The sequence below is a fragment of the Bos indicus x Bos taurus genome, chromosome 2 (genome assembly GCF_003369695.1).
Source record: "Bos indicus x Bos taurus breed Angus x Brahman F1 hybrid chromosome 2, Bos_hybrid_MaternalHap_v2.0, whole genome shotgun sequence".
Taxonomy (NCBI): Eukaryota; Metazoa; Chordata; class Mammalia; order Artiodactyla; family Bovidae; genus Bos; species Bos indicus x Bos taurus.
This window is the reverse complement of record NC_040077.1, coordinates 118,775,927-118,792,569: the sequence shown is the minus strand read 5'-3', so window position 1 is coordinate 118,792,569 and position 16,643 is coordinate 118,775,927. Positions and strand designations below refer to the sequence as shown.

The following is a 16,643-nucleotide window of genomic DNA, read 5'->3' as shown; positions in this document are numbered from 1 at the left end:
AACTCTGTGCGACCCCATAGACGGCAGCCCACCAGGCTCCCCCGTCCCTGGGATTCTCCAGGCAAGAACACCGGAGTGGGTTGCCATTTCCTTCTCCAATGCATGAAAGTGAAAAGTGAAAGTGAAGTCGCTCAGTCGTGTCCGACTCTTTGTGACCCCATGGACTGCAGCGTACCAGGCTCCTCCATCCATGGGATTTTCCAGGCAAGAGTACTGGAGAGGGGTATACGCATGTACAATTCAAACCTTCCTGTGTTCTTCTATATAAGGTTGTAATCAGAGCAAATTAATTATGTTCCACAACAAAGGCATGAAAGCTACATAAGACACATGTTTCACTGGTAGAAATTAAAACTCTGGAAATCACTTTAAGGCTCACTGGGCAGAATCTCCACAGAATTAAAGCTCCAGTATCTCTAGACTGTATCTTATTTTTTCTCAATTAGGAAAAACAGCCTAGGGTTAATTGAAAACGAAACTATCTTAAGCTATAATGACCGAGTTTATCATAGTCCCCCAAATTAAAGACAGCTCTTAAGAATATAACTTGAATAAGGATCATGAATTGGTTCAACATATTTAACTGGTGATTTTATGAATTATAATAAATGCTGCTACTCTCTAAAAACGAGTGTATCGAAGATGAAACAACCTCCTTGGCACGCTTACAGCTACACAACACATTTGTATGATTTGAAGCACCAGTGCTGGAGGCTCAGAATAAGTCAACGGGAGGAGGACTCCCACCACAGCAGCAAGCAGGTCTCCTGAGTAGATCATATGACACGCTTAGGAGAGTAACCCGCAAATAAGAGGTAAGTACCCATAGATAAATATAGAGTTAATCTAAAGGCTTTTCCTTTTCTTTCTTACAAAACTCTGCTACCATAATTTTTTATTTCTACTCAGTGCTTGAAAAACCAAAATGAAAAATTTACAAATGTTAAAGGGAAGATTTTAATGTGGGATTTGTAAGGCTTTATGAAAAAATGATTTAATCTTCCTCCTAGCCTCCTCTCCTTGCCTCAGAAACTGGGAAGGTTAAGAAAAAAAGAAATTACTACTTAAAAAAATAACTGGTTCAAACTTGGCATAAAGTGATAAATTTGGAAAATATCTGTACAGAAACATGCTTTCTTTGAAAGATGAAACAAGTAAAAACAGTTATTTGGATCCTAGGAATACTTTCTCCTCTTCTTTCAAACTATAAAGGAGTTCTAGAAACCCCAGTTTTTTAGAATGAGTTATAAAAATGTTTTATAAAAATGGCATTTATATGAGTATTAAAATAAACTTGATCTGACCAAATCTAATTACAAATAAGGATTCCTATGCTGGTAAATCATGGTGGGGCGGGGGGGGTGGGGGTGGGGGCTTGGAGTGTTTCTAGGTAGAAGGCCAGTGTGTATGAAAAGTTCTGTTTGGTGTTTGGATGTTTCTAATCTTCTGTACATATTCTAAAGTAAAGGTAAAATGACAATCAAGGGTCAGGAAGCACCTAGGTTTTCATTATACCACTGAAAAAAATTAATGTATCTCCCACTTCACTAATTGGAACATATCAGGCATATATATGATTTTAGAACTGGTTGTATTGTCACAAATGCACAAGAGACCTATGGAGAAGGGAGGGGCTACTAATAAATTCAACTGCTTTTTTAAACTGGGTTTTATTAAGAAATAAAGAAAATAATGCAATTGATATATTTTATATCTAGGGAGAACTCTTTGGCATTCAAATTCAAACTCGATTCTGCCACAACAAGAAAAAAAAAGGGAGAGAGAGAAACCAAAAAATAGCCTTTCTTCCCCACAGCTATCAGTTTCTTTCACTAAGCCTTCCGAAACCTGAGCCTCTGCAGAACACTAACCACTCGGGCCTCACCTACAGACATGGACAGATGTACTTACACTTTCATTTTATAGAACTTGAAATTCTCTTTTTAAGGAAGGAGTCAACTTTGGCCTTGAGTGTTTGGCATGGGTACAAAGCCTTAAAAAAGCAGATGACCAGCTTAGCTACTGACCATGCTGATCAGTGTCTGGAATCAGATCAAATCAAAGAAAAACAGCGAATGGCTTTCTCTTTTAGAATATTCGAGCAACGCACAAGTCCTGGGCATGTTTTGCTGAGCTCATTTGACCACTTAATCTCTTCTAACTGGTCTGGATTACAGACAGAATCAATAACAGAGAAAATGAAACAGACTGGTGAGGAACAGGGAAATAAACCGCGATGGGCAGCTCTTCTGATACTCATGGTGATAATACCCACAATTGGTGGCAACATCCTTGTTATTCTGGCTGTTTCACTGGAGAAAAAGTTGCAGTATGCTACCAATTATTTCCTAATGTCCCTGGCAGTGGCCGACTTGCTGGTTGGATTGTTTGTGATGCCGATTGCCCTCTTAACAATAATGTTTGGTAAGTATTTCACTTTGTTCTTGCCATCAAACCACAGAACTATGATATACTATTAGAGAAATGGATACTCATTCAGGGTTTAAATATGAATTTGGACTATTTAAAGATACAGGGAGTAAAGAGTCCCTCATTTTTCATCATTTTCTATGGTTGATAATCAGTTTTAAAGAGCAAAAAATAATTTCTTAAACAATTCTATTCCCTCTCAGTCACCTAAAACAATCATTAAGAAGTCATCCAAGTTAGCAATATTCATATATTCTGAATGTATTACCTAAAACTTATTGTGAAGAACAGACGACTCTATACTTTATCCCATTACTAGTACTTTTTTTTCTTGATAAAGCAATAGCTAGAACACTACTGTGACAGTTAATGTGCTGGGTTAATTATTAATAATGAGATCTCTGAATCACTAAATGCTGAAATAAATCTCTAAACTCAAATTTCAACTGGAATTGTTCTGAAAAGTCTTGCTATAGCTCTTTATAGTTTGTGTACTTAAACTGAAGTGTTACACATGTGTTGTGTTAACAAAAAATTATGTTTAGTTGCTAAGGAATGGTCTGGCTCAGAAAATCCCAAGAGATGATCCATCTGTTTAATTTTTATAATTTCTGACCATTCATGTCCTTGGTGTATGTTAGAGGAATAAGACCTCTAAGTTATTAAAATAAATGACCAAATCTGAGTTATTACAAGAATTTAAAACATAATTAGAACTAAAATTTTAGTTTGTCATAATAAAACAGAAAACGATATTAAAATGATGCAAGTAGTTTATGATTCATGCATAACATCTCTAGTTATATAATTTGGGTAAATACAATTCTGATGATGAATTATGAAGGCTTTCAAGAATCAGCATTAAAAGGGTATATAACTTATTTAATGCTTGACATAAATTGATAGTCCATTCATTAATTGCTGAAGAAGATGATTATTTACAGCAAATAGAGCTTTTTAGAGTTGCTTATATGGTGAAGATAAAAATATTTCAGGTTATAGAAGTAAAATTTATTAACTAGAATTAGATTGCATGTTTCATTGTATTCAGGTTAAATGTTACATTTTTATAAGTAATTATAGAAAGGTATCTAATATTAATACTTGATCCCTCAAATACAATTACATGGTGACAGGCTAAAACTTTCCATTCTTAGCTAGGTGTTAAATTCTTTGGTGGGACAAATAGTAATGTCTTTTCTGCTTTAAAAGACTCTCTCTTCATTAGTATTCTCTATCTATCCCCTCTCTGGTAAGTTTGTAAAAATCCAGTGCAACACACAACCAGGGAAATGATTGAGAAATCTACTCTATAGGTCAGCCTAAACAATCTTAATTCTGAATAAAGTTTAAAAGAAGTAAATGAGGATTATATAGGAACATTTATGCATATTTGGTAAAGATTGTACAGACACCAATTCAAATTCTTATCTCCATGTGCACAACAGTTTAATGTGTGAAGTTACTCTTTAAACTGTGCTGTTAGGCATACGGAAAATGTTAAAATGCTCATCCCAACTACAAAACAAAATTTAATTGACATGTTACACTGAATAAATGAGATTGAAATGTATTTTAACTTTAAAATCCATGAGTTTATAAGTATCAATCATCTATTGGTATTTGCAAAACACTGTTGTAGACACTTAACCAACAGTTAGACAGTTAAGGAATCTTAAAAGGCAAAGTTTCATGACATTAAAGTAAGCTGATAAACAAAATATAAGAGCAGGTAACAGTGATAATCCCATGTATTTCACAGGAAAACAGCAGGCATACAGCAGCTGAAAACTAAGTTTATATTTAAATATTTGGGGCCCAAGATATTCTTAGCTATAAGAGCAAAAAATCCAACATATTTTAACATACAATATGTAGAACATCTTCCTATCTATGTTCAAAAAATTATTATGTATACACACTTTTAACTTCATTTTGTTCTTTCAAATGTAAATTTTTAATTACAAAATAAACTTTCATAGCCCAAAACATTTCTGCTATCAGTAACTAAGCTGCATAGAAAGGTTAGTAGATTTTTAAAAACAAGCTAAATTGAGAACCACTATTTATTACTGCATTAATTCATTATTGAAAACATTCTACTTCTACGAGAAAATGCATGTTGCCCTCTTAAAAGCTTCAAAAGGATGCATTCATAAACTTGGAACTGCGTATATTATAAATGGGGACCTGAGTTCAAATACTGTTGAGTTTTTAAATGACCTTTCATGTGTTAACTAAATCAATGCATTTATAAGAATTTCTGTAACTTTAAAATGCAGGGGTAGATTTTGTGCATTTTTCTTTCATTATAGGAAAAATCTTCAGAATTTCTGAAGTCTGTACAAACAAAAGTATCCCTGGTTATTGAAATTAAAAAAAATTAACTACCACTATTAGTGATAAGAGTTATTTCAGTTATCTTAGGGAAATTTAAAGAAAGTAACACTGAAACTTTATATTCTAACAAAATTAAATTAAAAAAAAAAAGGACAGCACTGACAATTTTAAAGTGGCTTTTACACTGAGTAACATTTTATCGAAGCAATAATTTGCATATTTGATTATACAGTATTTGAATTTCTATTTTACCAAGATTATGATGACTGATATAACATGGTTTTTCAAATAAATTGTGCTACATTAACTTTTCTGTCACTTCTTCCTCCTTGGGAGCATTGGACTTAACCTTTACTTTCTAGTTTTTTCACTGTCTTGTCTATAATTCTTAAAAACTATGATCATGAATTAGTAGCGTATAATTTAAGGCTTGAAGATGCTTAGGTTAGACATATTTGAGTAGAACGCAAAGGAAAAAAGAGTATCATATGCCAGTATAAAAAAGACAGGTTATTTACAGTTTAAGAATGTCTCTGAACTTTCCCTTCTCCCATTAAACAAATTATTTAAAATGTAAAGGGACACATTTGGTCATCCATTGGTCATTACTGGCTTCTTTATAACAAATTTAAAACAATGTTTCATGATCTGTAAGTTGAAACAGTATCTGTGGTGCAGCTGAAAGTGGGCATATAAAATGGCTGAAATATGGGGGTTCATTTGAAGCAAGATACCATATGCTTTGAATCCTGGTTCTCTTGTATTGGCTTAGGCAAGTCACTTAACAACATATCAGAGCTCAAGCACCCCGTGTGTAAAATGGCTATGCTGAATCTTCCACTGCCACTATCCTGTGAAATTGTCAAGTAGGTCCCAGCACATATTATACACTAATATTTGGCAAGTATTTGTACAACATGCAAAAGGTTTATATACTTAAATACAATATTTAGTTTAGATATGAGTTTGACCAGAGATGAAATAAATGTATAGCAGTAAAAGAGAAAAAAATCAGTTATTCATTTATACAGTGAAAAAACAAGGGAGCAAAGCAATTAAAGGCACTTCTTTCTGAAAAATGGAAATTTTAAAAAACCAATGTAAAATTTTCACAAGTATTAAATCACTCGAAACATTTATAACACTATATTAGACATTTAACCCTATGATCCTTCATATGCTCAAATACAGTGAAAAAACAACAATAACAAAAACAAAGAAGCTTTGTAATAAAAATTTAAGCACTGATCTAGCTGTCTTTTCCAGAAGATAAATATAGAAACAAGAATTTCTGAGATTTAAAAAAAAAAAACATACTTGAAAACTATGTCCTTTCTGGACATTAGGGCAATTTAGGACTTGTCCTGCTCCAGTATCTTCAAGAACTACATACCTCAATGAACAGAGTCCCCTTGGAATGGCTTTAAAAATAGTCTTTAAATCTTCAAGAGGGAAATCTTTTATGTCCCAGATTCAGAGATTAATGTCAATTACTTTCCAAACTAACAGCATAACTCAGCTTTTCAAACTAAAAACTTGCCCCAAGGATAAGCAAGTTTCAGATGAAAATTAGTCTATGTCATCAAGAAGCCAAGTTTGTGGTTTAAAAATTCAGGTTTCTATACCAGTTAAAAAGAAAGCCAAACAAACAACTCACCCAAAAGAAAACAAAACAAAAAAGGCATGGCAATGCACACAGGTTATTTATGCTTCTTAGCCATATTTGATATAAATAGTTAAAATTCAACTTTAGTAAAAGCATACTTTCATGACAAATTTAGTTAAGAGTTGAACAGTTAAATATGTTCTCATGCCCTTTTTCTGAAGTAGAGTTTTCATTTTAATTGGATGCATTTTGCTACCGCAGGCAAGAAGACAAACACTGATTTTATACTGATGATACAGCTCATTGTTTATAAGTGGGAGGGTTTTAATGGCTGGATTAGTTGGCTAGTTTCTGCCAAACAATAAGAGTAATAAGAACTAACATTTATTGGGTGCTTTCTGTATGCCAGACGTTGTTCTAAACACTTTACACGCATCACTGTATTTAATCCTCAAAGCAGCTCTATAAAATGGTATTATTGTCATCCTCATTTTACAAGGGAAGACATAGGAATAAATAAATGATATTATCTGAACCTAGGAGAACTAATTCTAGAATTTACACTCTTAACCTCTTTTACTCTGCTTTCTCAAATGAAATGAGAAATTGTATCAACCAAAACTGTTGTATTTGGCAAGCAGGCAACATTTTATCTTAAATAACTTGATCTTAACAGGAGGGCCACAGAATTTTATCTAGAGACAAGGCAGAACCCAATATTGTTTTAAGTTATATTTCATACTAAATGATACATACTATATAATTTAAATGTTTTTTCTTCTGTAACAGTTTTTATTAAAAAAAATAGAGCCTCAGGAATTAATTTAGTTTAAGTATCTGATAACTTATTTCCCTTAGATTCTTAGATACACTTTTCTGTTTATGTAAATCTTAACTTCCATTTGAAATAATACATTTACATTCTTATGGAAATAAGTTAGACATAATACATTGCAACAAATAAATGAAATTATAAATCTTTAAAACCTTTCCAGTTACTCTGAGTAGTAACAAACTTTTCTGACCTCAAGCCTGTCAAATTCATACTAACTGAGAAAACAATTTTAGAATGAAAATATCTGGACTAGGAAAAGTCCTTTTATAAACTGAGAATGTCTAGAGCTGTTTTTAACTTGCATAAATTATTATATTACATGAATTCTACTTAGGCAATTATTTTGGCTTTGTATAAAAGATTCCTATAATATAATCCAATCATCTGTTACTTTTGTTAGTTTCATAAAAACAGCCTACTCACTAATATCTCATGAAACCTGGAATCATAAAGGTTAAACAAAAAGATCTATCACTCTTAATCCTAAATCTCAGTCTCTTTCTTTCTTAAAGAAAATTCTCTATCACGCTTCAACATTTCTACTGTTATTGATTAAGAAAGCACTGACTAAAGCAAAATATTCTAATGATCTGCATTAATTTTAGTAATCCCTTTCTGCTCCAAAATTGTAGAGTTTATAAATTCTTTTTGCTGGAAAACAAAGCTAACAAGGCTTCTAGGCTTAGCTAAAATCAAGACTAAAGAGCGTTCCCTCTTAGTTCACAATCAGAAGTATGTAGGTCAAACAATTCAATTCCAGAGATATGTACTTTTAATATGAGAGTTCTATTGTGGCCTGCTGCTCGCGGCTACTAGATTTCTGACCACAATTTTCCGGACGAGAACTGAAAAGAATACAATCCAAAATTAGAATAGCTAAATAGGCAAGTGTAAATTATTAGCAACCCATTTAAAAGATGATAGAGAGCAGGCATTTTACAAGAGGAAGCCTAAGACATAAGACCTTAATTAACTGCCTTTTAAAATCTTTAACTATGATTAGAATCTCTGGCTGTAGCTCTAGATTTAAGTATTTTCCTGTTTGCTGCTCAGTTCTAAACCTGAACTTCAGGAGAGTTTAAAATGCAGCCTCACTTTTAAATAGTTTCCACTGCAAAACTCAGTCATAGATGATTATTTTCACTCTATTTAGGGCATTAATTTCCTTAAGCTCAGGTCAAAGAATACACTGCTGCCTTTGACTGTTCAAGGTCCTTTCCTGCTAATTAAAAAGAAAACTGAACACCACAGCTAAGAGGGAGAAAATCTAACTGATTAGATTCTTCCTAAACACAAGTATCTCTGCCATATTTTATTTCTTTTGTTTATTTTGAGCAGTCTCCCATTAAGTTTTTTATGTGGAATTCTGAGTGCCTATCCTATGCCAGCAAACTCAATAAACAACCTTTTCAAGAAAGCAGGGCTTCTCAAACACTAATCTGCATACAAATCACCTAAGGTTATTTCCTTCACCTGCAGTCTGATTCAGCAGGTAGGGAGCCTGCAGTTCTAAAAAGTTCCCAGGTGATGTTGATACTTGCAGATCTGAAGAGCGTATCTTGAGTAGCAAGGTCCTAAAGAACACTTTCAATTAACATTTACATTTTAGTAAATTTTGATAAATAAATGCTCCCCCTCACATTTAAAGACTTAATTATACCTGATTTTACCCATCTGCAAAATCAGGATATAATCTCTAAGGTCCCTTCCAGCTCAGTGATTAAATTTTATTATCTCCATCCCTTATCCCCACCCCAATTCAATGAAGTAGGAAAAGCCTGATTAAAGTAATTTACTTAAAAGTATGAATTACTCCCTCCATCTGATGCTTTAAAGCCTTTTTAAAGAATCTGCTGCAGATGCAACCAAGTACAAAGGAATCATTTATTCTTTTTCAATAAAAAAAAAAACTCAATACTGATTTAAAAAATATTTTAATATTCCTGTTGGGAATGCCACATACCAACTGCGGAAGCAGAAGGCACCAATGGGAATATTTGTCAACTTTGCTAGCTTTTTTGGTGAAATATCCAAGTATTTTTCACTGAGATCCTACTTGATTCTTAAAAAAAAAAAAAGAAATTCAAGTCTATCTAAAACATCTTTCCCTAAATTATAGTCTTTATTTTGGTGGGGTGGGGCTGGGGTGGGGTCTAACCTCTCTCCACCCCTAAGACTTCCTGAATTTAAACAGTTTACAACTAAAGGGTCTCTTGGTGCTCTGAAATCCTGAGGTAATCTTCGTTCCCCCTCCAATTACCTCAATTATTTTATACCTGTCAAAGGCAGATACACTTGCAAAAACCAAGAAAAGTAGTTTACATTTCGTCAGTGGACATACAACAATTAAACCATAAAAAGGGTTTAGATAATCTCATATGTATGGCATTTGTTCTACACAGAAGCAATGTGCCTTTATAGAAAGTTCTAAAATTTATGTGTTTATAAAATGGATTCAAACTGAAATACTCTAGGGAAAATGCTATAATAAATTTTAGTTGTTTTAAAACTGCAAAAAAATATAGTAGTGAGTATATATGTACAATGTATAGTCTATCAAATTCATATATGTATGGATACTCTTCTAAGTAAGTTTATTGGAAAACTACATAGAATATTCAATAGCATATCCTAAACCTGAAATTTTTTAAAAAATTTAATATTCTAAAGTGTTTAAGACTGTATGAGGTATAGGTAAGAGGTATAAATGCTTTTTAAATACTCTGTTAAATTAATCACCATGCCTAATAATGAGATGTTCTTTTTAAACCAAAAATCTGTATTACATCTCAAGTGCTTAGAGTGAAGGATGGACTTTTGGAAGGGTAACAATCCACTTTTCTCTGGAATAACCTAAAGCCATTCCTACTGCAAACTTTATTTCAGAACTCCTTCTGTCAAAAGGAAAACTCAAGTCATTCCACTTAGTTATTTCACCAAACTAGAGTTTGCTATCAACAAGGCTCATGCTGCTCCTGCTAGTTAATGCTAGAAATGAGCCCAAATCCCAAGCCTGAGACTCCCATGCTAATATTATTTTTGCCACATTACACTGCTTCCTCTATCTGGCAAAAGGTGTTGTTGTTGTTTTTAAATAGCAGCTTAAAAATAAATTTTATCAGAATAGCAAAATTAAGCTGTAACACTATATACATTTCTAAAAAATTACAAAAGAAATAGACAAAGAGTAAAGGTCAAAATCATGCTAAAAATGCTAAACTGATTTAGAAAGAGTTGTAATTACTATACAAAACAAAATCTATTTAAAAGGTGCCATCTACAGAAATGTATATATTGTCAACTTTATTATCTGAAGTTTTCTTGGAAGTTAAGTTGTAAAATTTCAGATGAATATTGAAAAAGGTTAAAAAATATTTATCAGTTAAAAAAGAAACTGCAGGAGAATATGTTTTTGTTTTTTCCTTTCTTTCAGAGGCTATGTGGCCCCTCCCACTTGTTCTATGCCCTGCCTGGTTATTTCTTGATGTTCTTTTTTCTACTGCATCCATTCTGCATCTCTGCGCCATTTCAGTGGATCGTTACATAGCCATCAAAAAGCCAATCCAGGCCAATCAATATAACTCACGAGCTACAGCATTCATCAAGATTATCGTGGTGTGGTTAATTTCAATAGGTATGTGGGGAATGCCAGGGTGTGGGGTGGGGTATACATGCCTTTGGTTCCTTTTGGCTAGGAGATTATCAGGCCTGGTAGACAGTGATACATCAAAACAAACTCCTCATAACATTACACTCATCATAGAGCTTCTAAACCATTGTATCACAAAAAAGGTGAAAAAGCAGAAAAGTTCATGGCTTGTTGTTGACATGCAGGAAGACTAAATCTGAAAAGGTTTTCATATTTGTCAACCAATCATTAAGGCCTAGGTAGCATACAGAATCTTGAAATGTTATTAAAGTAACACCAAAAAATGCCATGCATCTTAAATAACACCTAAGAAAATAAATAGGAAATGAGAAAAAAGAATCAAAACATTTTATGTCAATATCAAAGTTCATATAGTCACCTTGGAAATTAATACATATATAGACTAGACACATCAGTGTCTGTTTAAGTGTTTTGAACATGTTTATAAATTTTTTTTTTGGCTATACTGCATGGCATGTGAGATCTTAGATCGCCAACCAAGGGATTGAACCTGTACTCCTTGCAGTGGAAGTGTGGGGTCTTAACCACTGGACCACCAAGGAAGTCCTTGAATGTGTTTAATTAGAAATGTTAAGAGAGATATAAATGATATTCAGAAATAATTTCTGGAAAAAATTATATTTCTTAACTGTTTTATGCCCCTGTGCCCATCTTTAATACTCAAAGATAGCTGCTATATTAGAGTATCTGAGAATGAAGTAAAGCATAAATGGTAACTCAAATCTTTTATAAGCTAATATCACAAACACAAACAGATTCACAACAGTTACAATGATCATTAACAGATTGACCACTATGTTCACTTCTCCCAGTAAGGAAAATTCAAAGAGGAAAAAAATCAAGAGAGACTTGAAATAATCGAGAGACTTGAAATGCTAGAAAGAAATCAAGTAAAGATGTGACTTCTTTCTCTAATGAGAAAAAAAAAGACACTGGGGATTAGGGGAAAAAAGAAAGCAAGACATTGAAAATGACCTACATATTCTTGGAATACAGATACCAAGACCAACTCTCTTTTGAAAACTTTGGAGGTTAAAGTAAGGAGTGTTACTACTCTGGCTTGGGAAGAAATTAAGAGTCAAGGAGAAGTCTATTTATCTGCAAGCAGTGAGAAAAAGCTAATTTTGGGGAAAGAGGCTGATTGATAGAACAGAAGAGGCCCCTAAAAAAGAAGCTATGGAAAGGGCATTAGAGATAATGGGTGACAACTGCCAAAATTTAAAGTGGAGAGAAAGAAAACTGAAGTTCATGTCAAAAACCCCATATCTTTTTGGTAAGCTCAGGGCAAAGAGAGGAAAGGAAAGGGAAACAGTGTGTGTTGCAGTAGGGTGGAAGCGAGGGGTGGAATGGGGGACAGGGCAAAGGTGGAGGGAAAATAGGAGAAACGGCTCCTTAAGAATTAAAACATGTGAAACTGAAATATATATTCAAGCCAATATAGAGCCTGTTGGTAGAAGCTGTACCTCGATTAAGCCTGGATGACATGAATTTACATTGATAAAACTGATCAAATTTATAGAGTGCTTATATGTTAGACACTAAGAATACAAAAATAAGAAAAAGAATCTTTTCACTCAGGAAGATGGTCTCATAGTATGTACTAAGTATACAGAAGAAAAGAATAAAAAGATGACCTCAGATTTACAGCTTACAAGGGATCTTACAAACCTATTTTTTCCTTCTATAGATGAGAAAAGAAACCTAGAGGATTTAAATAGTTGGCTTAAAGACCTATGGTTTTTAGCACAAAGGCCAAGATCAATGCCATTTTCATTTTATCACACTCTATGCTGTAGAACCAATGACAATTTAACAAATTTGTAAAAGAAAAGGCAGATAATGATGTTAGTTCAGTTTTTAAACTCTGAAAGTGCTGAAAAGAGCTCACTTTCTTCTTCTGGATTTACAGTTATCCCAGGTAATACCTGACAACAGTAAGGTTGAAAGGAGAGTAACAGGGTAAGGTATACAAAATACCAGAGAAGACAAAGGTTACTGACCAACAAGCTGGTTGAGAAGATAACATGAGCCTTGATGGGAGTTAATGGAATGTGGGAAAAAGAGAAGGATGAACTAGAGGTCAAGATAACTGTGAAAAGAAGTTCTACAGTAATGAAGAGCAGCAGGACAAGAAAGGGAAATAACCGTTCATGATTTTAGATATGGGATAATTTTAAGTGGGCTTATGGATGGCTTCTTGGACTGCAAGGAGATCCAACCAGTCCATTCTGAAGGAGATCAGCCTTGGGATTTCTTTAGAAGGAATGATGCTAAGGCTGAAACTCCAGTACTTTGGCCACCTTATGCGAAGAGTTGACTCATTGGAAAAGACTCCGATGCTGGGAGGGATTGGGGGCAGGAGGAGAAGGGGACAACAGAGGATGAGATGGCTGGATGGCATCACTGACTTGATGGACATGAGTCTGAGTGAACTCTGGGAGTTGGTAATGGACAGGGAGCCCCGGCGTGCTGCAATTCATGGGGTTGCAAAGAGTCGGACACGACTGAGCGACTGAACTGAACTGATGGATGGCTTCAGGAATGCAAACAAATAACTGGAGGTGAAGAGTTCAAGAAATATAACCTTAGGCATTAGAAGAGTCATCAATGGGATGAAATTATGGAAGATGATAGAATGGAACAGGGGATAGAAAACTATAGCAAAGGGCTAAACCCATTAAGGAAGACAGACAATATATCCTGGAGGTTGGTAGAGGATCCAGATGGAGAACAGTGTAAGTAGCTTACACAGGCTTTGAAAGAGATGTGCTTTTGAGGGGGTGGGGGTGTAGTGGGGAGAACAGTGTAATGGTTACTGGAAGTAATAGGACAGAAGGACCAGCGAAAGTTTTCTGCAAAGGGCAAGATAGTAAATGTTTTGGTCTTACAGATTCTGTATGATTTCTGTCAAAACTACTCAGCTCAGCAGCAGGAGAACAAAAGCAGCCACAGACCATATATTAACAACGGGTATGGCTGTGTTCCAACACAATTTTATTTACAAAAATGGAAGACAGGCCAGATTTGGCCACTGAGCCACAGTTTGTTGACCCCTAGTGTAGAACAGAAAGTATACAGATGATCTTTCTGGTGATGTACCTGAGAAAAAGCAGACAAGGCAGCAGCCTTCATTAGAAAGGGTTTGAGGAATACATTCTTGTCAAGGTTTCCATGCTACAATAAAAAGGCGATGTAGATGACAGGAATATGTTCAGATTCAGAGAAGTGAATCCTTCTATGATACCTCAAGAATCCTAGAGATGTCTAAAGATCAATTAACTCAGACTTACTTTAAAATATCTGCTGTTTCAAAGGGAAAAGATTAGGGCCAACCCTTGTGTTCTCTTCCTAATAAGCTATTTTACTAATAAGCAAGATCATATTTAAATACCTACTTCATAATATTTAAAGTATAAGAAAATTAGCATGAAATATATTGCTTTCATTTCTAATGGAGGAAAATGCAATCCTGAAAATAAATTTCATGACCACAAACTCTTAAGTAATATTTAATAAAAAACAATGAACCCTTAGTTTTCCCTAAGAAGTCAGAAAGAAGAAGTTAAAAGACATTCACAAATATCAAAAGATAAACTGTCTGTTAAATGAAACTGTGTAAGCTCAGAGATTAAAAAATAGGTATCAACTCAGAACTAAGATACTGCATGAATGTATTCTTAAGTCTTTTGAGCTCAATCACATGGGATATTAAGATAAAAGCAGCTTCTCTCCTATATTCCTTTCCTTAACCCGGGATAGCTCAAGAAACAAAAATAGATACTGTGAAGTGGAGAATAAATGAAGACATTCTCTATGTCATGGGTACAATATAGTTTCAGCGACGCTTTAATTATACAATTGAAACCACTAACGTGTCTCTTTAAAAACAGCAGGTTTGCCTACTTAGATTCTGTTTGTCAAATCTTCCATTGATTAAGTGCTTTGATTCTGCCTTCGGGTACCAGGAATTAACATATACTAACAGTGAAATGTCAGTAAGACAAACTTTAAAAGGATCTAATCAAAGGTCATAACTCAGTTTATCTTGTTTTCCTTAGGCATTGCCCTTCCAGTTCCTATTAAAGGGATAGAAACTGATGTGGCTAACCCAAACAACATCACCTGCGGGCTGACAAAGGATCGTTTTGGCAGTTTCATGCTCTTTGGCTCACTGGCTTCCTTCTTCACACCTCTGGCCATCATGATTGTCACCTACTTTCTCACTATCCATGCTTTACAGAAGAAAGCTTACTTGGTCAAAAACAAGCCACCTCAACGCCTAACATGGTTGACTGTGTCCACAGTTTTCCAAAGGGATGAAACACCTTGCTCATCACCAGAAAAAGTGGCAATGCTGGATGGCTTTCACAAGGACAAAACTCTGCCCAATGCAAGTGCTGACATACTTATGCGAAGAATGTCCACAGTAGGGAAAAAGTCAGTGCAGACCATTTCCAATGAACAGAGAGCCTCAAAGGTTCTCGGGATTGTATTTTTCCTCTTTTTACTTATGTGGTGCCCCTTTTTTATTACAAATGTAACTTTAGTTTTATGTGACTCATGCAACCAGACGACTCTCAACATGCTCCTGGAGATATTTGTGTGGATAGGCTATGTTTCCTCAGGAGTGAATCCTCTGGTCTACACTCTCTTCAACAAGACATTTCGGGATGCATTTGGCCGGTACCTCACCTGCAATTACCGAGCCCCCACATCAGTAAAAGCCCTTGGAAAATGCTCCAGTAATATCTACTTCCAGAATCCAATGGCAGAGAATTCTATATTTTTTATGAAACATGGAATGCGAAATGGCATTAATCCTGCCATGTACCAGAGTCCACTGAGGCTCCGAGGTTCAACCGTTCAGTCTTCATCCATCATTTTACTAGATACACTTCTCCTCACCGAAAATGAAGGTGACAAAACTGAAGAGCAAATCAGTTACGTATAGTAGAAATGGCACAATTTTAATATAATGATGAGTAAGATGATGAAGAAAATATAAATATACCAGAATTATATAAAGAACTTTATATCATGTATCAAAAATCATCTCTTAATAAATTAAGAATTATGTATTAAGATTATCCAATTTTCTTTATTTGGGCAAAACTATTCTACTACTAATAAAAAATCATTTTTGTAGAGTTGAAAATTAAAACAATCCAGCACACTGGTTAAATGTTAAGACAGTCAAATGAAATAAAATTAATAAATCAATAAACTTGTGGTTTAGAAAAATACAATGTCACCATACAAAAAAACAATGCTACCATAAGAATTTATTTAGTTCCTAACTGCATGTTAAGCTATGCCAAGAATGAAATAAACAAAACAAACAAGCATTAACCTTGTCTTCAAGGCAGAACAACAGTGATATGAGGTCTAAAAATAAGAGTATCAAATAATGATCACATCTGAAGATAAGCTAAGACTGCCATTTACAGTTTGGCTTAGTTAAATGTGGGCTTCCCTGGTGCTTCCCATGGTAAACAATCTGCCTGCAATGCAGGAGACCCAGGTTCAATCCCTGGGTTGGGAGGATCCCCTGGAGGAGGGCATGGCAACCCACTCCAGTATTCTTGCCTGGAGAATACCATGGACAAAGGAGCCTGGTGGGCTATAGACCACCGGGCCACAGACATGACTGAGTAACTAACACTTTCACTTTAGTTAAATGCAGCCACAATTTTGCACTGATCAGGAAACTGTCTTGATGAAAGGGGGTCGGGAAGAGACTATCTGGATATCACACAAAAGAA

General features: G+C 34.6%; 2 protein-coding genes across 5 annotated transcripts in view; one reads left to right on the top strand and one right to left on the bottom strand.

Annotated features, from left to right (window-relative positions):
- Positions 1-16,643, bottom strand: part of PSMD1 (proteasome 26S subunit, non-ATPase 1) — an 84,374-nt gene that overhangs the window by 36,569 nt on the left and 31,162 nt on the right. The gene's annotated exons all lie outside the window — the stretch shown is intronic.
- Positions 205-15,968, top strand: HTR2B (5-hydroxytryptamine receptor 2B). 2 transcript variants are annotated; one of them, XM_027516089.1, is made up of 4 exons: positions 205-815; positions 1,719-2,424; positions 10,645-10,845; positions 14,940-15,968. In XM_027516089.1, the coding sequence occupies exons 2-4, from the start codon at positions 1,902-1,904 to the stop codon at positions 15,830-15,832; spliced, it is 1,617 nt and encodes a 538-aa protein (XP_027371890.1). In that variant the 5' UTR covers positions 205-815; positions 1,719-1,901; the 3' UTR covers positions 15,833-15,968. The 2 variants fall into 2 exon arrangements, with proteins under 2 accessions (XP_027371890.1, XP_027371899.1); XM_027516098.1 differs by having other exon boundaries at positions 208-815; positions 2,093-2,424.